General features: G+C 38.9%; 1 protein-coding gene across 1 annotated transcript in view; it reads left to right on the top strand.

The window, feature by feature from the left end:
- The window catches only part of LOC137260285 (uncharacterized), a 34,693-nt gene extending 15,142 nt beyond the window's left edge, over nucleotides 1–19,551 (top strand). The window contains exons 9-11 of the mRNA XM_067797974.1: nucleotides 12,266–12,367; nucleotides 15,653–15,742; nucleotides 19,295–19,551. Coding sequence (XP_067654075.1) covers nucleotides 12,266–12,367; nucleotides 15,653–15,742; nucleotides 19,295–19,551 — 449 coding nt within the window. The remainder of the gene's footprint in view (nucleotides 1–12,265; nucleotides 12,368–15,652; nucleotides 15,743–19,294) is intronic.
- The last annotated feature ends 3,181 nt before the right edge of the window (nucleotides 19,552–22,732 follow it).

Here is a 22,732-nt window from a genome sequence, read left to right as displayed (position 1 = left end):
ACGGAGGAAAGCAAGCTCTGATTACTCATTGTCATTTAGAAATAACAGCTTAGGGTCCCACCTATTTTGAATTACCTCACATTGGCAGAACTTAAGTCTTATCGTGATGACAAAAGAACAGCGGCAAAACGACAAACAGTCTCAGTTAATTTGTAATGACTTCCAAAAGTTTAGACTAACTTAAAGCACTCACTATGGTCACATCAAAGATGAATTCCTTAGCAAACTTGGGGAACCAACTGCAAACCTTATGCAGATGGATTGCACGAGGAGTATGTACGAACGTGCTCAAAAGCATGTTAAGATATGGTGCATATGAATAGTTTTGTTGAAAAGCTTTATTAAGAAAGTCACCAATTTTGGCTGAGTTTCATCATTTATTGAAATCATGACAATAATCTTTTCAACGTTAAGAATTTCATTTATATGGAATACTGTAAGGGAGATTTGCGACTTGTCAAACAAGGCCTCAAAACATGAAATTGTGAGGACACGAAAATGGGATCTCGCGTTTTGGACGCTGTCGTTGCGACATTTCATTTTCTCGCGAACTCACGTTTTAGACGCTGTGGGTATTATCACAAGGTCAAGGTGCATGTGGGTATCACAAAGTCAAGGTGCATGTGGGTATCACAAAGTCAAGGTGTATGTGGGTATCACAAAGTCAAGGTGCATGTGGGTATCACAAGGTCAAGGTGCATATGGGTACACAAGGTCAAGGTGCATGTGGGTATCACAAGGTCAAGGTGCATGTGGGTATCTCAAGGTCAAGGTGCATGTGGGTATCACAAGGTCAAGGTGCATGTGGGTATCACAAGGTCAAGGTGCATGTGGGTATCACATCGTCAAGGTGCATGTGGGTATCACAAAGTCAAGGTGCATGTGGGTATCACAAGGTCAAGGTGCATGTGGGTATCACATGGTCAAGGTGAATGTGGGTATCACATGGTCAAGGTGCATGTGGGTATCACAAGGTCAAGGTGCATGTGGGTATCACAAGGTCAAAGTGCATGTGGTATCACAAGGTCAAGGTGCATGTGGGTATCACAAGGTCAAGGTGCATGTGGGTTTCACAAAGTCAAGGTGCATGTGGGTATCACAAGGTCAAGGTGCATGTGGGTATCACAAGGTCAAGGTGCATGTGGGTATCACAAGGTCAAGGTGCATGTGGGTATCACAAGGTCAAGGTGCATGTGGGTATCACAAGGTCAAGGTGCATGTGGGTATCACAAGGACAAGGTGCATGTGGGTATCACAAGGTCAAGGTGCATGTGGGTATCACAAAGTCAAGGTGCATGTGGGTATCACAAGGTCAAGGTGCATGTGGGTATCATAAGGTGAAGGTGCATGTGGGTATCACAAGGTCAAGGTGCATGTGGGTATCACAAGGTCAAGGTGCATGTGGGTATCACAAAGTCAAGGTGCATGTGGGTATCACAAGGTCAAGGTGCATGTGGGTATCACAAGGTCAAGGTGCATGTGGGTATCACAAGGTCAAGGTGCATGTGGGTATCACAAGGTCAAGGTGCATGTGGGTATCACAAAGTCAAGGTGCATGTGAGTATCACAAAGTCAAGGTGCATGTGGTTTTACAAGGTCAAGGTGCATGTGGGTTTCACAAGGTCAAGGTGCATGTGGGTATCACAAGGTCAAGGTGCATGTGGGTATCACAAGGTCAAGGTGCATGTGGGTATCACAAGGTCAAGGTGCATGTGGGTATCACAAGGTCAAGGTGAATGTGGGTATCACAAGGTCAAGGTTCATGTGCATGTTAGTAGTTCTTTGGTCATGCTTCTTTCATGCTTTTCAATTCCCTAGTGGCATTCAGCAATTTATGGCATGTGATGTTGATTTCACATACACAAAGTGTGGGGTAGTGTATGCGATTCCTCTCCCGTTGTTACAATTTGTTATGTACTTAAAAATCCTCAAATTGTGAACATGAATGTCCCATATAAGTGCAAACATGAAAGTGTCTGGAAGCTTTGAAAATATTTACGTCAATGAGTGATAAAATAATGGTTTAAACCGCATCAATTCCAAGCTATTCGCAGCAACGCCACCATTTACAGAAATAGTCACAGACCATGGAGTTTCTGGATGATGTAATATCATATACGGCTAACATTAATCTGTCTCAGAGTCTCTGAAGACAATTTTTCTCGCACATGGGAGAGATTTTTTAATATCGCTCTCAATTAGCGGAATGAAGTCAAAATGAGTTGAAATTTGTGTCAGGATACTTACAAAGATACGTTCATTGACTTACAACCTCCAAATCACGGAGAAAGATGTATTTTGAGTTAAAGTAACTGTTGTTGTCGATGGGCCAAAATGTTTTTTCACCCATGGGCGACATTTTTTAATATCGCTTGCAACCTCCAAAACATTAATTCTGGACGAAACTAAACACTATTGCCCAATTGCCTGCCCATGAGCGAGTTAGTTTAAAATTGGAGGGTTCAGGGGTCCGTGCCTTTAGAAATATTTACCTAGAATTGCATGGATCATTGTATATAGTGTCGCGATCTTGCGATCTCGCGTTCTCACGTTCTCGCGCCTTTGTCCCAACTGCCCAATCAGTACCATGCAATGATTTATAAAAGCGCGATAATGCGAGATTGCGTCACTATATAAATCTGGCGATCTCGGATTCTCGTGCTTTTGTGCTCATTACCTATACAGTTGTATGTAATCATTTGCAAGAACATGAGAACGCGAGATGGCGACACTTGTCGTGATCTCGCGATTTCGCGTTTTTCTGCCTGTAATCATCCTGAGTCTCGAGCGGTTTTCGTGAAGAGTTGACAAGTTGTGATATGACATAAATAAATACTGTTCAAAGCGCTGCGAATACGAATGTTACGTCTCAAAATAAATAGAGTTTGATTTTCACTTTTAACTTTTTTTCTAAGCGAGTTTAAGGGACCTGTGTACAATTACTGTCTAATGATTCCATTGACATGTGTCGTGCGTGTTCACTCGCTACGTTTGTAGAGTGTTTCATCAAGTAAAGGAATAGGAACGTACGATGGATGAATTAAGTCGTTGTATATTGAGTACATAAATGAAAAACTAGTTGTTATTGTCTTATTTCAGAAAATTTTGGTAAATGAGTCCCTAATCATCTTTGTCTTATTTCGGGATTTGGTGATCAGGCAAAAGGCGACATATTTATGTATATCAAGTACAATTAGTTGACAGTTCATCAGCCCCAAATATTTGCGTTTTGTGTACAGTTCTGTGCCACGGGGCTTGTCGGTTATGTGTTAAAGTGCATTGAATTAGTCTGTTTTTATGTAATTGTCTTTAGTTCATTAGCTTCTCAGTTATTGATCTTATTTCAAAGATATATGTCATAGGCCATCCTACTCCCTAATTCTACTGCACTGTCATGTCATGATAAAAGGTAATCATTGAACACAACAGGTATAAATATGATCATGATAAACTAAACAAAAGTCAGTACACGAAATACCATACAATATTCTCTATCATGTAAGAATGATACGTGTCATCAATCCTCTACATTGTCTGCACTATGGCTGAACATCATAGTGGTAGTAACAACTATGTATATATGTTACGTTGTTTCCTTGATAAAGAGTATATTTGACCACTTACATCAGGTTATTGTCCGGCTGCTGGATGTGAGGACAAGCTCTCGTGTCATCCACGTGATAGGTTTCTTTGTACAGTATTCATAGTATATTCTACTTCAACTTAGTATGTAACACGGCCTCTGACTTGTCAGTGCTATAACTTTCCGACCGCATAATCACCATATACGGTCGCAATTTGAAAACCGACTTACCAAAACCTTTGAATGAATCACTACACTATTGGGGTAACGCTGTATTTTTCATACATTGTCATTTGCAGAAGTGATAGGTTAATTAACTCACCTATCCCGCAAAAAGGATAGAATTTGCGTTAAAAAAGAACAGAGTGAGTGAGTGAGTGAGTTTAGTTTTACGTCGCACTCAGCAATATTCCAACTATATGGCGACGGTCTGTAAATAATCGAGTCTGGACCAGACAATCCAGTGATCAACAACATGAGCATCGATCTGCGCAATTGGGAACCGATGACATGTGTCAACCAAGTCAGCGAGTCTGACCACCCGATCCCGTTAGTCGCCTCTTACGACAAAAAAGAACAGAACAGTATCATAAATTTAGTTGTTATCTCAAACAGCTTACTCACAACCCATCACTGTGAGATCATGGAACAAGATTTATCTCAACATTATGGAGTGTGACGTCAGCTGCTATGACGCCATTTGACAAAAGAAATGTTTTTGATCCGTCGGTAAGGAATCAAGGGGCCGTTGTAAATCAAAAGTCACTGTGTTCTGTAATCTGATTTGTTGGAAAACATGATCAAATGGTATTTGATTCCCGGAAATTGCAAGACTATCCACTGCGCATTAACACGTAGAAACATCGCAAACGATTGTTTTGTTGTGTCATCAACAGTGGTGATATCATTCAAATCATATTGTGACGTAAAGGAAGAATGACTTCACAAATGAACAACTCCAGATGCTGCCATGGGAACCAGCTGAAACGGCCGGCTGATGATGACACGTCACTGCTGTACTCGTACTCGATGTAAACGAGTGCAGACAGTAAAACTCTTCGGTTTACTTTTTTGTTTACAATGTCGTTTCCAAATGCATTCCCGTGCTTCAAATCCCCAATAACACCCGGAAATTGGCCAACACATGATGTTTCTCTCCTAATTATCATTTGCAGCTGCCCGCTCATTTCTGATAACCAGAGGGTAGTTTCATGTTAATTCAATTCATTTAACTATAGCACGATGATTTATTCATCATGGTCAGATTTAGTCAGTGTGCACATAACAAACGTGTTGGATCGAACTAATTTGTCAAGGACTGATATGATTAACCTTTGCCCTCAAAGGGGGTTGAAGTATTGTAAAATTATTGTCCTCCTGAGAGGGTACGTAGTCCAAAAACATTCACAGTAGATTTAAACTTTCCACTTTTCTTAATTGTAGCATATTTGCATTTTTAATTTTCGGCTAGATATATCTAAATTGCTAACAGCTGAAGGGATGATGTAAATCCAACTAGGGTCAGTGCAGGTAGCAAAGGTACTGTAAGTCCCAATGGTCCCTAGTATGGTGATCTACCTACAGTTGTTGGCAATCTATAGCCTGATTTTATATTGTATTGTCCGAATAGTGCTATTAGTTTTAACTTTCCACGCTAGTTTTAATCCCATTTGTGATATTCTAGTTGTTTACTGTCCTTCGCTGACAGGGTTTTTATAATGTACATATGATCGTTTTCATTGTTGCATGTTCTCGCCACGATGTGGTTGAGATATTGCCGATGTGACGTTAAATATCAACTCAGTCACTCACTCATTAACCTTTGACCTAGAGGAACTTTGACCTGATTTAAATAATGTTATTTTCACGAAAAACAGTTTAAAACTAGTTGAATTAGAATGGGGATTATTGTATTGTTTGACGAATGAGGGACGTAACTGAATTATATACCCACCAGTGGCTATCCCCAGTTCATCATCCCTATTTTCACCATTAGGCCACATATTATAACTCTTCATGCAACATTCATTACTGTAAACATGTAATCACGTAAGTGACCTGTTTCATATTGCATGGCGTGATACACACACACACACACACACACACACACACACACACACACAGATATATATATATATATATATATATATATATATATATATATATATATATATATATATATATATATATGGTTGTTGATACATTTATGCCCTCTGTTAATTACGATGACATGTTTATCAGATGTCATTTAATGTTATGTGTTATGTACATCGTGTACATTATTGTTGTTAAAGGGTGTGTTCTTTCTCGAAATATATGGAAATAAACAGGTATCTCACTCTTAACCCGTAGTGTGTGGTTAATAACACATTGGAACTCACTATATCATGACTGCCACGGGAACACAGATATCCAAATGTATTTCTATTTCTTCGAAACATGAGACAAAAGAATAATTTTAGGCAGGATGTTTTGTAGTCAGGCTGGAGTGGACGAAAATATATTGATTAATATTTTATGTCCCAGAGTAGTGAAAATGGTGCCGAGTAAAACGTCACACACGATCATTTTGGTCGATTGTTACAAACTGGTCTGTTAGAATTTTGCTTTAACGGATATGCTAGCATAGTCTAACGTTTTGTCTCTGAACATATAATTTTGACTGTAGCAAATATACCCATTTAAACTAAAAAGGAGCCCAAGAGAGACTGGACCTCAGGAAATCAAGACTTCCTTCAGTTAGGGCTTAGGCATTGCAGTGAGGGCTGGGCAGTAGAGAAAAAATAAGGTATTCAGGGACTGTGAGACTAATGCCAGCCGTATATGATATTACATCATGGAGAAACTGAATGGTGTGTGATTATGTTTGTAACTGACGGTGTTTCTGATGCGGTTTTAAGGTAAATATTTTCCTCAGTTTCTGGACACTTACCGGAAATTTCGTTTGTTTACGCGGAGTTTTCAAGATATGCCATAAATTTGTTAATTCTACTAGGGCAACGAAAAGCATGAACGACGTATGACCACAACACTACTAGCGCCTTGACCTTGTGATGATACGCATGGGCAACGACAGGAACTAAAACGCGAGATCGCGAGAAAATGAATCGTCGTATTTTAGTGTTCTCGCGATTTCGTGTTTATGTGGCTTTATGTGACAAGTCGAGATTGCGAGATTGGGAGTTTGGGAGATTTGACAGCATGTTTAAAAGTTGTTGACTTGTGACAAAAAAGTGGTCTGTACCAAAAACACAAGAGAGTGAGAACGCGAGACTTTGGCCAAATCTCTAGCCAAGAAAATGCGAGATTGCGAGAATGTTCCGTACAGTATTTCATAGTTTTACAATACATCAGTTCATGTCTAAACGGCATTTTTAAACAATATGGCAATATTGTTGCTCGATGCTAGTGGCTGGATTTACATTAATGAGTCTACACGTTTAATGGGTAGTATAGATAGAAAATGTTACTGAATGTGGCGTAAAACTAAACGCTCTCTCCCTCTCTCACTCTCTCTCCCACCCATACACTCACGCGCACTTTCAAAAGCGAATAGTATGGAAAAGATCTTTCAAATGTACTTATTTGAAATATATATCCCCTGTGAGGAAATATGCATAGTCAAGCCTGTATTGCTTGACTGTGCCCTATTGAATGTGGCGAAGGTAAGATACACCTCAGGCTTCACCATTGTTCACCATCGCTGCATTCAGACTCTCTACTGTCTGAGAGAGCAGCTCCAAGACAGAGGATGGCCAAATTAATTCTCACACGAATTCGGAAACTAATGTACAGTTCAACTGCATAACCGTGTGTCGAATAGGTCTTCACATAAATGTGTCCATTGTAACTGAGGTCACATTGGGGAAATATGATGCAGATAACAGTAATGTGTTCTAGTACAGTTCGAAACTCGAGAAATAGAAGGCATATATCTACAGTCCAAATGATCTGGATGGGTATTAGCAATATCGGAACTGTAATTTATTAAACAGGGTGAACAAGCGGAATAAGTGCCCTTATCTAATATGTACAGAAGTCTTAAAACTCACATATTTGCCTCATTTTGAGCATATATTTAGACAAAGCACTAACTGTTTCTACAGGCGTAGCAGTCTTAAGGTCAAATGCAATCACATAATTACACATTTGACACCAATACATATTTTATGTCTTTGCCAATGGTGGAGGAAAGACATTAGTGTGTTGATTAAAATAAAGATATGATACCTACCTTTAACACTAATAAAGTGTAGAACATACACGAACATGTTATGTTGCTTTTCATGAACCTGTTTATCTGAATTTACAATTTTATTATTTTCACATCAGATAAACTACAAACTTGGTAAAGTTATTATTACCTTTCATCCTTCAAAAACTGCGTTGCACCCCTCAAATATGACACTTTCGGTTGTGAATAAAGTCATCACATGCAGTGACAGATACATACATGTTGTGGCCTGTGTCCAGATAAGCTAGTGATCATGAACGATGCGTCCAAAACAAGAACGTGTGTGCAAACCATCCGACACTTGCAAAGTGGCGTGTCAACTGACGTTGGTGCACACGATTTCAAGTGATAAATGTGAGATGTGTGTATTATGCAGTTGTGATTTGTTTTATGTTTGCCATTGCAGCAGAGAAATCGTCAGAAAACAGTCTTCGTGTTTCTGCTTCATATGATCCAACAGAACATAAAGACAACATCTCTTTAATGTTTGTTAATCGAACTATAGTCAAACGTAAAGTTTTTGATAAATGTTCTCCATCGTTTCTTTGTGTGTGTCCCTGTTTACGCGCGCGCGCGCGCGTGTATGTGTGCGCGCGCGTGTGGGTGTGTGGAGACATTGTGGATGAATTATGATATACATGTACATGTTAATTCATTTCATCCCCGATGTCTTCACTGGGTGACAAAACAGGGCGTCTTGTGAGTGTTTGAGTTCAGATTTTTAATGGTACTATTTCAGCCATACCGTAATAAACTTATGCTCAATTCAAACTAAAAAAGAAAGCTTTGTTTTAAACTTCTCACTGTTTATTTCATGTAAACAAAGAAACAATTACCCAGGTTGGAATGATGTTGTCATTGTTTACCCGAGGTCAACTGATGTAATGTTTTGACAAAGAAACTGATTTGGAAACCCTTTTGCCAAAAGACGTGTCCAAAATGTGAGTTAACGCACATATATCGACATGCTTGAAACGAAATGAAAGTGAAGTTAAAAAATCCGCTTCAGGTCTGAGGGAGCCCGTGTCAAGTGGACCATCTGGAGGAGACAAGACTCCTGAGTCTGATGACGGGAAAACATATGTTTCTGTATACAGTGACATAACATAGTGTTCATGAATCCACTTACTAAGACCGTGGGCATTTCGGCATCAATAATTCACAATGAATAGTATTGAAGGGCAAAGACAAGGTACAGTAGGTCACTTGGATATGTAGTCAACAATTCCCAAAACTGTCGTGAACTGTGTGATTCCAGATTATTGTTAGGAGAAGTGTCTGGTCATTGCAGTTTGTCTCATTGTCATGATGTTTACAAGTTACGGAACCTGTAGTTTTCCCGAAGATGGCACATTATACAATAGTTCAGTATTTTCTGTACATTGAGGTGGACCTTAAGTAAGCCTGAACATCAGTAGTCATTGTTTATGACAAAACTACAAAACTTTGCACTGCATCTTTCCTATAAAGAAAGTAAAACAAATTTAAATTTTCATGTGGGCATTTTCCCCAGAGTTGAAGATATGTCATGTTTTTTATACTTTTCAATGAATAAAAGTACCAATACTTTTTTTGTGTGTTACACCACTCTTCTAGATATTGATTGTAATTCCAAATGTGAAAACAATCGCGTAAAATATGCTGTCCAAATGTCCCTAGGGTTCCTCTTAGTTCAAAATATGTAAACATGTAACTCAAAATATGTAAACATGTAACTCAATATAGTGAAACTTTGCACAGCACCTCTTCACCTCATCTGCTGATAAAGAAGCAGTTTTCTTCATTTGAAAACACTTTGTGCAAGATGTGAGTTGACACATTGTATGAATTCGTGTATTTTTGTCCTCAGCAAGAAAGTTTTCAAAGACCGCTTCACGTCAGAAGAAGCCCACGTCAAGTGTACCAACTGGAGGAGGCGAGAATTATCAATCTAGGGACGGTATGTTTCCGTATACAGTGACATAACATGTTTGTGTGTTTTCGAATCCATTTGCTGAGACCTTGGACCAACATGTCTGCATTAATTATTTCTTCTGTGTTGTATTAACTTGGATATGTAGTCAACCATTTCAATAACCGTAGTAAAATTATATTGTCCGCCTTAACTCATTAAGGCCGAGAGACATATGTGGGGCAAATTAATTAGCTTCTGACAGCGAGAGCCGCTTATTGGGGGTTCTAAATTTTAATTTCGTATTGTACCTATTATTTCATTCAATTTAGCAGTAATGATCAAAGATTAGGTTTTCTTACGAGAGAGGTTACTTTCTGTGTTAATCAGAAGAACTATTAATGTGTTTTGATAACAATTGCTTGCAATGTCGGGGGCTTATACAGGCAAATGAACACATGTCTGCAAGAAAGGGGATTTTGAGATGTTGTTACAGGAGGTAAGTGTTTGTTACTCGTCATTGGGAGTGAATACTAAGATACTCTGTTTGCTCTTTGATTGAATTAACGGTGACAAGGTTACAAAACCTTCATCTAAATTAAATCATTCATTCATTCATTTTGAGGAGTCCATTGTCAATCTTCTGAAATTCGTTTGCTTTCAAAACAAATATACGTATGCCCATCTTCATGAATATTTGGGGAGATTCAAGTGCAAGTGTATACATCACAATAAATCAGTATCGTGTAAGTTATTTTAATTCTATAATACATGTACTTGAATTGTGATATTTATTCGTAACAATGTGCAGATTATATTGAAATCTCCAGCAAGCCATTATGTTTGATGTATAAGTAGTGTGCGCAAAATGCATATGCAAATAAATACTATCCCTACTCAATGGTTGGATTGGGTCATCCGGGGTAAAAATAATTGGATTGTAGCGATTTGAGCGCTTTAAAGAAAAATAAACTCGTCAAAGTGCCTGTTAGTCCTACACGTACATTTCAGGCATCCTTACGATTGTGTATGTTACACAATACACAAACTTTTTCATGATAGCTAGAGTTGATAAAACCGAAATCCAGCATATCGATTGGTCAACGATCAAACCAATAGTCAATCTGTCAAGCTGTCTAGTGACCGAACGTGCTCTTCAGAAATTTAGCCCACGCCCCATCACCTGTCATTTCCTCTGTGACATCTCATGATACGATTGGTCATAGATAACAAATCAGCCACTATATTGAACAGTTGAGATACAAAAACGTCCTATTCGGGAACTTTGATGACCCCCATCCCATGACCCTTTGTCTTATGTATGTGCAAGGAATAGCATTATACAATATGCATACATGTATGTTCGTGTGATAACGTATATTTTCTGCGTTAAATCTAGATGAAACTAAGTGACAAACTGTGAATCTGTTCCATATAAGTCACACATTAGCTTATTAGTACTTACCTTAAAATATTCAGTATATACTAGCAAAGCATCAGAGAAAACGCTTCTTTCATAGAAGATTATTAGGCATGTGCGTAAATTCTTCTTTACTGCCATTGACATAGATGTTTTGAACAATTTAACCTCACACAATGATATGAGAGGGACAATTTGTTTAAGTATATCTTACATACAAAGAATATTGAACAATTTAACCTCACACAATGATATGAGAGGGACAATTTGTTTAAGTATATCTTACATACAAAGAATATTGAACAATTTAACCTCACACAATGATATGAGAGGGACAATTTGTTTAAGTATGTCTTACATACAAAGAATACAAACATGTGTTAAGAAAATACACACGCTATCAAAAGCCTACAAGAGAAAGTGTAATAAAATTACGTAAAACGTTACATATATGACATGTATTCACTCCTGCTTTCTTTCAACATATACCTTTACAACGCAATTAAACAATCAAGACTTGCTCGTATGACGAGACCGCTTCCTGTAATCTACGAAACCAGCCAGAGATATCAGGCGTGATTAGCCCTAATTAGTCTCGCCACAGCCAGCCAGGGAATGAGCATGGGGTTCTAGGTGTTGAGCAGTGAAGTGGCTCTCGGGCTTAATGAGATAAATGTGTGATTCCAGGAGCTTGATTTTAAAAATGTCTGTGGTGAGACAATTTAAACCAAATACCGAATCGATACTGGGATCTTGTTTGCTTCTGGTGTCATTTGATACAGGTCGCCTCTGAGCACTTGCTATGGTGATGGGATGTTGGTCTAAAGCCGAAGCCATTATACAATATCACCTTTGCTGTAATATTTAGATGTACATGGAACCATCAACCACAAATTGTAGAAGTAGGTTTCAGGAGAAGAAGCACCAACCAAAACACTTCCAGGATCATACCATTCACCCTGTAATTATAGTGGATACTTTCATCATCCACTAGCGTTGTTGTATCCAAAACATGTTTTGACAGGTGATGATCCGACTAAGACATCTTGCGAGAAACTATAACCCTCACAACGTATTCAATATGTACATCTCCAATTGCATACTGGACTGACTAACATACCACATTTTCTGCTTCAGGAGACTGTGGAACAAATGTGCCTGCAAACAAAAGGTGTCAGAAAGGCAAGGCATTGATGTTTACAGGAGATTATACAGAACACATCTCGTCATCTCACCCAGGTAAATGATGTTCTCACAATAATGTTCGCATGACATTGTACCATCATTTGAATCAACGGATGTGTTCTCATAGAACATTTGAAAGTGATGACATATGACTATGGGCGTGAATAGCAAACGTGTTCACCACCTGGCTACCCACCAACATTTCCCAATGCATTGCATGTTACTTATTACGTCTACAGCGCAGATAACACTTAAAGGTACGATTTACAAATGACATATTTGTCACCTCTCTTTGTAACAAAGTCAGCCATGTGGACCCTGAACCAGTGACAGCAGTTGTCAGGGTCAGGACGACAAACAAGCTTACTACTCACCAGTGAGTGATTTACAACCGAGTGACCACAGAATGGCCATTGGAGGACTCTTGAAAGGGTTCTTGAAATTGCAGAACAAACAGGAGCCTCATAGACTGCAATGACAACAGCGGTGAAAGATACTGAGACAAAGAAGTAACCCACCAAGTATCCACAAGAATTAGTGACTTATGCCCGACTCCTGGTTGACCGGGTCAAGAGACATGAAGCACATATAATCCCAGGACGGATGCATAATACATAAAATAAAATATTCATATCCAGGTACGTCTCGTGTTGTCTCTTGCTTTGTTACACATTTCCATGAAACTCTAAATCATTTCTTAAATGTTTACCTCTAAACATATGCTTTTAATTTTAATTTTGTTTATCGTTTCAGCAGATGAAAACAACCTATGGGACTTGTATAGCTACACAACGAAACACAAACATGAAATAAAATGTTTGTCATAACGCCGTTCTAAGCCCTATTGCAACAAGACGCACGACATCTGTCTAATGATAACAAGTACCTCATACAATATCTATGTACACACACCTACACTTTATATAGAGTATTGTGGATTCATGGAGAGTTTGATGATATTGTTTAATAGAATTTCCCTGATATGCAAATATGGAATTTCCTATTTTCATATTCAGTCATCCTGTGAAACGGAATGCATTAACATAATGACAGATATTTGATCATCGTTGCAAATGGCACCGTTGTGCCTGAAACATCAACACATTACTCCATGCAAGCAATTGTGTTTGTTCTTTAAGAGTCAGCAATGTCCAAACTATACTGCAGTGGCACCAAACCATCAAGTGACTAATACAATGAATATCAAATCATACTATCGGGATGCGACGACAAGGATCTAGCAGGTCAGACCACTCGATCTCATTCGATCTCTGTCAGCACTATCATTGGTTCAAGAGATTCGCCAGTAGATTCAAGATTCGCCCGTAAAATACTGTCGTACAAATTATGCAGAATCTTGATTACAAAACCGAAACTTCTAACTCCCAAAACGTTTACGGAAAAAAATCTTTGAGTCAATTCCCCACATGGCCAAAATGTATGCAGACCATTCGGCCACATCAATACATACAAACATCTTGTTGTGGGTATAGCAATGTGCAGTAAAACTTGGTAAGTACTGTGACCATGTGCCCTAGTCAACTCAGTCCTGAATGGGTACCGCATAAAGATGAGCAAGATAAATTAACTCGACGAGCCTCGTTGCTTCACGAGTTGTATGCTCTCCAGGATGCTGAGCTTGGAAATATGGTGCATGGTTGAGACTGACATCTAATCATCAAGGGAAAATCAAACCGCTTTGGGCATGCATGTAGATGGGATGGGCAATAGTGCCATATAAATATCCAAATAATATAAAGATAAAATACTAATAACAATAATAAAACTATACTTACTCACTCATTCCATTCTTCGGAGCGTCGATCTCAACACTTCACTTCACAATTCAAGACGAATGGGGATCATACACTTCATACAAAATCTAAAACAGCGTTGGACTATGGATATAGTTTTCCTGTGATTCAAACAGTAGATCATACTTACATAAGCTTGACAGTATTCACTGCCAGGCTCTGCAGTTGTGCATATATAAAGTTTTCCATCGAAAGTTGGTATCTTGAAGCAGAAGAACATGGCACCAAAGCCAAGACTAATCTTTCAAATGGCGCCGTAAGCAATGTTTTGAGCCCACCACATACATTCTCTACAAATCTACTCAAATACGGACATTGATCCTTGACATGAAATTTTATACACTATATACACTATAACTGACTCTATAGACACTATATTTGATCACTTGTATATCATCGCCAGGTTTGAATAGCACTGTGGGAGGAATGTGAACATCATTCAGTGTGTCTTGGTCATCTCAGGGCGTGGAGTAGTCTAGGTCTTAAAACATTCGTCGGGGTTTGAATTCCAACAAGGGTACATTGTGTGAAGCCCATTTCCGGTATCCAGCACTGTGATATTGCTGGAATATTGAGACTTCCTGGAATTGGACAATACAACAAGAGAAGGATTCTCAGTCACATCATCCATTGCTGTATAATAATAGCTGGCGATCTCGATCGCGAGCCTGTGCTCTATATTGTATAGTCTTTTAAAGTCATTTAAAATGTTTTAAATATCTTTACTAGTTTGATTTCGTCACTGTGTCCTTCGTGGGCATTTGTTTTAATAATTTACCATTAATTACTATGCATACCGATTAATTGTTCCCGTCACGAAATGGCTGAAATATTCCAATGTGACTATAAATTTTAACTCACTCATGTATATTCAAGTTAAGCAAGGGTCTTATCTCGGTTAGAAGTGGCATCAGTGCTCGTGGTAAGAGTCGACTGAGGGGATCAGGTAGTCAGATTCGCGAATGTGGATGATGCATGCCCTGTTTCAGTTCCCTTTCTTGTAATGTCAAACCCTTGAGCAGCAAACATACTGAAACAGAGTGCCAAGATTCGTTTCAGCATTTTAACCATTCGTCTTCCCATGGTATAATTCTAATCATGTGTTTTTCCTTGTTAAGTCTGCATAGTGCCAAGTTTACCAGCTTCTATATGCAGCCATCGAATCATGCTTGTTACTCTGTAGTACATTGTTTCAGATCCATTCCGGGGGAAGGCTGATGTTTATGTTCGAAGCAAATATATGGTAGTCACTCATACAGCAACTGAACTACAAGCTGATACGAATTCATATGTGTACCTTTATTTGATTGGAGACGTTGCGACTCATAAAGTGTACCTGAATAGCAAAGGGACGGGAATGACAAAGGGGCAGAATGATACTTTTAAGGTAAGCGTCACTAGGAGCCTTGTGTGTAACATTTATTGTAGTGTTAAATGTGGAGTAATCAGCAGATGTCGCTGCAACTATATACTTCATATACGAAATGTGTGCCTATAATCATTACACAGTTGTTCACATTTTCAGTTCAGCTCACCCTGCAGCATTGGGAATATTACAAGAATGAGAGTGCTTGTAGGAAGCCTGCTATTTACGGATCCTTGGCTCTGCTCCTGGGTAAGTAATCAGACACATTTCCCCAGGGATATAGCATTCATGTATATTTTATGTCTCTCAGCAAGACTGTCAGTAAGGCACTTGCAATTTTGTAAAGATTCATCAAATGTGTAAATGTGAGGTTTACAACAATTTACATTTTGTAAATATCTGCACGTGAAGATAACTGGTATGTAACGCTTCTACCCATGGTATGTATGGGCCTGTATAGCCTCCTGTAGCGGCATTGATCTGTCGCAGATCCTGAAAAAAGTAAACGCAATACACCGAATGTGGCAAGCAGAGATATCTACAGTTTCGGACAATGAAGAGATAAATGTACCAAAAAAGAGTGAGTGAGTGAATGAATATTTAACGTCACATCAGCAATATTTCAGCCACATCGTGACGAGAACAAAACATTAAAATGGAATATATGAGTATTATAAAAACCTGTCGTCGAAAGACAGTAAAACAACTAGAACATCACAGAAAAGAATGTAAAACTAGTAGCTATGCCCAAAAAAATTTATCTATAGAGGACAATACAATATAAAACTTTGCTATAGATTGCTAACAACTGAAGGTAGATCACCATACTAGGGACCATGGGGACTTACAGCACTTTTGCTACCTGCATGGACCCTAGCTGGATTTACATCATTCCCTCAGCCGTCAGCAATTTGGGAAATCTAGCCATACAACAAAAAAAACTTATTCTACGGTTAAAAACCTTGTAATTTAGAATTTACTTTGAATGTTTGTGGACTTACGTACCCTCTCAGGAGGACAATAATTTTACAATAATTCAATCCCCTTTGAGGGTACAGCCACTAACAATGCAAGTCACAAATCTAAATTACCAATAATTAAAATACACGTATTTATAGAACATATTATTGAAAGTTCAATAAAAAAATCAATTTCTTAAATAAAAACAATAATTAAATGAGAATTAACGTTTGTAAAAAGATCCTTAACAGTTTTCACATTGAAATATTTATCCCTTGTGATGGAGAATTCAGCACAGTCAAGCAGAGTATGCTTGACCGTGACTCTCTCATCACAAGGGATACAAAACGGAGGATCCTCACCTTTTAACAGATACTTATGGGTATATCTTGTGTGGAAGACTTGATTTAAAAAAGTTATCCCTTGTGATGGAATATTCCACACAGTCAAGCAAGACATGCTTGACTGTGATTCTTTCATCACAAGGGATACAAACCGGAGGATTTTCACCTTTAAGCAAATATTCATGTGTATATCGTGTGTGGCCAATACGACATCGTCGCATGATGACCTCCTCAAATCTGGACTGACAACCCAAGTAGGTGTAACCAATATACGGTTTTATTTCTTGTACTTTATTTATACCTACTTGAGTCTCCCACTTCTTCTGCATCAGATCACGGATATAAGTTCTAATGCAAGCTTTGTAATCTGAATATGGAAGAAGAAGTGGTGTCACAGATTTGTTGAGAGCTGCTTTTGCAGCAAGATCGGCCATCACATTCCCAGAAATACCTACGTGAGTGGGTAACCAACAAAAGACGATGTCATATTGGCCAGTAGCAAGAATATTGTACAGTTCAATAATTTCAATGAAAAGTGGATGTTTACAAGAAATATTTTTAATAGCCTGAAGGCAAGAAAGAGAGTCGGAATAGATTATGTACTGTTTACGTTTCGGGTATACATATACAATGTTCGGAATACATTTAAGAGCCGTTAATATGGCGTTAGCTTCTGCTGTAAAAATAGAACTATTATCTGGTAATATAGAAGATATTGTTCTGGATCCAATGACAGTAGCACAAGCAACATCGCCACCGTCCTTGGACCCATCTGTAAATAAGGATTTGTAATTGTTATATGTATGTTTCAATTGATTATATTCTTGTTTATACTGTAATTCATTCGTTTCTGATGTTGTAAATGTAGTTAATGTTAGGTCAACCTGTGGTCTAACGAATTGCCAAGGAGGAGAGGAAAGAAGACGGAAAGGAGCTATATTGTCCAGCTCAATACCAGCAGCAGCAATAAACGACTTTATATTCTGAGCCCAAGAGGTGGAAGAAGAGAAGACGTTTTGCTATACAAATCCTCATAAAGAGGATTGAAGACACAGTTATATGCAGAGTTAGATTCGTTAGAGAATAGTTTTGTGATATATTATAAAGGTAATTTGATACGGCGTTGTGCAAGAGATGGTTCATCGGCCTCAACGTTAAGACTGTCAATAGGTGAAGTTTGGAAAGACCCAAGAGAAAGTCTTAAACCTTGTTGGTGGACAGAATCAAGAAGTTTGAGGTTGCTTTAGCAGGTTCCACCATATACGATGGAGCCATAATCAAGTTTAGAACGTGCGAGTGCTCGATATGGATGGAGAAGGGTAGCTTGATTCCCTCCCCATTTAAAATTTGACACCACTTTCAATAAGTCAAGTGCTTTCAGGCATTTAGCCATTTTCAAGACACCATTTATTTATCTTGTTTAAACACAACTGCAATTGCTGTTCAATGGTATGCATATTTTTACCACGACAAGAAATGTTAAAATCAACCACAAATAACGATCCATCAATTGAATCGTTTAAAACTTTAGATAAACTGTTAATCTTAATACTAAACAAAGTGACAGACAAAATACTGCCGTGTGGAACAACCTGATCCTGATTGTAATGATCAGACAGGGTAGAACCCACACGGACCTGGAATTGTCTGTTATTTAAAAACTTGGCAATAAGTTGAGGCAAACGACCTCGCAATCCGAAATCATGTAAATCTCTTAAAATACCATATTTCCAGGCACCCGTGGCGAGTCACCTCCTCGTGGTGGGTGCTGGGTAACGCCAAGAGCTCGCCAACACCTCCGTAGTGGACCCGGGGGGATATTTGGTCCACCAACCCGTTTGCAGTGGGTTGCGGCCCTGTGTCGGAGGAGGAGGGGATCCTGGTGGTTGAGGGCAATAGGGGCCTGCAATCGTGCTCCTGTTGCTCAGTACACCACTTTGGCCCTGACTTCGCCTAGACGGGTGGTCGAATGGGCCCGGTTCGACCAATCGGCTGGTCATGCCAAGCCCTGTGCATATGATTTTGTATTTGCACAAATTCTATTTCTGAATTACTTGTTAACTTTAGGTCTTGGTCCGATTTGTTAATCACAGAGATCTTGTTTTGAAATTATTGTTATTATACATGTGCCTAGAGTCTTTATTTGCCCAGAAGGCGATGGCTCATGGGCCAACCTGGTAGTACATTTTCTTCAAAGTTACTGCTGGAGTATACTCTCTTGGTATCCCTGGTGCCGCCTGTTGGAGGCCCACAGGCATATGGCATTGTCCTTGTTGACACTCCATGGTGGGTGGGGAGCCAGGAGAATGAACCGTAAACTATATAATCATGGCTTCACAAAACCCAAAGAAACAAAAACGTTATCATGCTGATGATACTGACGATGAGGAAAATGCAATTACCAGACCATGTTATTCAGAACGTGAAACCTGGCCTCGATTCATTGTTGCCAAGTCGAGTGAGAAAAAGTTAACCTCATGTTCTCCTTTTCTGTTAGAAAAAGCAATTCAAGGCATTGCTGGCACTGTTAAGAATGTAACCAAAATTAGATCTGGATCACTTTTGATAGAATGTGTCAAGAGAGAACAGGCAGCAAATCTCATGGAAACAAAATCATTTGCAAACATTCCTGTGAAATGTTATCCACACAAGTCTCTCAACTTCAGCAAAGGTATTATCCGAGACAGAGATAGAAGTCTAGCTGATCTCTCCACGGACGACATTGTAAGTCGGATGCTTCTCCATGAAAATTGACCTCTATATTCCTAATCCTCTCAGATGTTTTAACTGCCAGAAATTCGGCCATGGTCAAAACTCGTGTAAAAATCATGCTGCCTGTTTTCGCTGTGGTGACAAAGATCATGATAGTGGTACTTGTGCGTCAGAACCCAAATGTGTGAACTGTTCGGGTCCACACATATCTTCCTCTAAGGAGTGCATGGTTTGGAAATTTGAAATGGCCACCCAACGCATCAAAACAGAAAAGAATGTCAGTTTTTCAGAAGCACGGAAGTTAGCTGCTTCAGTTACACCATCTAGCAACACTCCACTACAGGGTAAGTCAACATGTGCAGAAGCGCTGAAACCCTCTACTCGTTCCGTTAATTGTCAAACTGACTTAACCTGGATGACTACACAGACACCTATGTGCGTTAATGATCTCACTTCTGGTGCAATTGCTCCATCATCATCACAAAAAGTATCAAAATCATCTGAAACTCAGACATCTGCACCACTTGTTAAAAAGAAAAATGCTAACGTTGATTATTCAAAAAAGCCAAACAGAAATGAACGTGTTGCAAAAGGACAAAGAGACCCTGTGCCAATTTTAAACAGGTTCGATTTTTTTGATGACATGGAAGTGTCATCCCAGCTGAGCACCCGCTCCAAGAGCCACTCTCCAAAGAAGAAAGGCCGGGAGCTTTCTCCAATATCACACCCTCAATGAATACTCAAAATATCATCCAGTGGAACTGTAGAGGAATGAGGAATAATTTGAGTGATTCACAACTTTTAGTTCAAGATTTGAAACCGTCAGCTCTATGCTTGCAGTAGACGTATCTCAAGTCAACTGATACATTTGACCTACGACGGTATACATCATACCATTGTTTCTCCCCTTCAGGTCGTAAGGCTAGTGGAGGATCTTCAATTATTGTACGGCAGGGTTTAATCCATAGCCCTGTCCCACTTAATACCCCTCTTCAAGCCGTTGCTGTTAGGTTGACTTTGCATGTTGTCTTCACTTTATGTTCTCTTTACATTCCACCATCATCCTGTATTCAGCAATCAGATCTGCAAGAGTTATATGATCAACTACCTAAACCTTGTGTTATCACCGGTAACCTGAACGGCCACAATCCACTTTGGGGTGGTACAGTTACTGACACGAAGGGAAAAGTCCTTGAGGATTTCATCTCGAATAATGATTTATGTATATTCAATGATAATTCTCCTATTTACCTCTATCCTGGAACTGGAAGTTATTCTTCAACAGATATTTCGGTTACAGACTCGAGCTTATTAAATGAATTTGAATGGTGGGTTCATGATGACCTTTGTGGAAGCGATCATTTTCCCACTGTTCTATCAACTGTACATCCAAGTGATGCTCCACCTTCCTCAAGATGGAACTTTACAAAAGCCGACTGGTCTTTATTTCATGCATTATGCGCTCAAAGATTGCAACCTAATTTCTTTCTTAGTGTTACCGATCCAATTCAAACATTTTCTGATGAACTTAATACTATTGCTTATGAATGTATTCCCAAATCCTCTACAACCCCACATATTCGTAAACCGTGGTTTAACAGTGACTGCAAACAAGCTAGAAAGGCGAGAAAGAAGGCAGAAAAGTTTTTCCGTCGACATCCAACTGTCCATAATTTGAACCAGTTTAAAATTTTAAATGCCAAGGCTCGTCGCACTTTTAAGCAACATAAACGACAGTCATGGCAAAATTATGTTTCTAAAATCAACTCACGAACACCAGTTTCTAATGTTTGGAATATGGTGAAGAAAATTAAAGGTAAAGGATCCAAATGCAGTGTCCACCATCTAAAGGAGGGTAATACTCTTCTAACTGAAACTTCTGTTATTGCCAATAAAATTGGTGAAACGTTTGCTAAACATTCCTCCTCATCTAACTATTTTCCGGCATTTAAGAACTTTAAAGACCAAGAAGAAAAAAAGAAAATTAATTTTAATTCAGACAATGGGGAGGATTATAATGAAATCTTTTCCATTCATGAGCTCCATACTGCCCTTACTACATTATCAGCTGCTGAAACATTTACCTGAATCATCTTTAGAAACATTATTGACTATCTTTGATAATATATGGACTTCTGGCCATTTCCCATCATCATGGAGAAATGCTATTGTCATTCCTATCCCTAAACCTGGCCGGGATCATACTGATCCTTCTAACTACCGACCAATATCACTTACTAGCTGTGTTTGCAAGAATCTTGAACGCATGATTAATAACCGTTTAGTTTGGTACCTGGAAACCAACAACCTCATCACTAACATTCAGTGTGGTTTTCGCAAAAACCGAAGTACTTCGGTTTGAGGGGCCGTTTACCCCAATTTATATCTCAGTTTTTAGAAGACAGACAATTTCAAGTAAGAGTAGGCTCTACCCTGTCTGACCATTACAATCAGGATCAGGGCGTCCCACAAGGAAGTATTTTGTCTGTTACCTTGTTTAGCATTAAAATCAATAGTTTATCAAAAGTCTTAAATGATTCAATCGATGGATCCCTCTTTGTGGATGATTTTAACATTTCTTGTCGCGGTAAAAACATGCATACTATTGAAAGGCAGTTGCAGTTATGTTTGAATAAGATTCATAAATGGTGTCTTGAAAATGGTTTCAAATTCTCAAAAGCCAAGACCAACTGCATTCATTTTTGCAGGAAATATAAACCACATAAGGATCCAGATCTATTATTGGATGGATCTCCTATCAAAGTTGTGAAAGAGGCCAAATTTCTTGGCGTTGTCTTTGATCAACACCTGACCTTCCTTCCGCACATAAAACAGTTAAAGACTAAATGCATGAAGGCAATGGATTTATTATAAGTAGTCTCAAATAGCAACTGGGGAGGGGATCAGAAGACCCTTCTCCAGCTGTACAGATCACTCATCTGATCAAAACTTGATTACGGCTCCATTGTATATGGTGGAGCATGCAAAAGCAACCTCAAACTATTAGATTCGGTACATCATCAAGGTCTAAGACTTTGTCTTGGATCATTTAGAACTTCTCCTGTTGACAGTCTTTGTGTCGAGGCAGATGAACCATCTCTTACACAACGCCGTATCAAATTATCTTTACAATACATTGCAAAATTACACTCTAACAAATCTAATCCTGCATATAGCTGTGTTTTCAATCCTCTATATGAGGAGTTATACACTAAGAAATCTT

This window comes from Haliotis asinina, chromosome 13 (genome assembly GCF_037392515.1).
Source record: "Haliotis asinina isolate JCU_RB_2024 chromosome 13, JCU_Hal_asi_v2, whole genome shotgun sequence".
NCBI classification, from domain to species: Eukaryota; Metazoa; Mollusca; class Gastropoda; order Lepetellida; family Haliotidae; genus Haliotis; species Haliotis asinina.
This window is presented reverse-complemented; position numbering and strand designations above follow the sequence as displayed.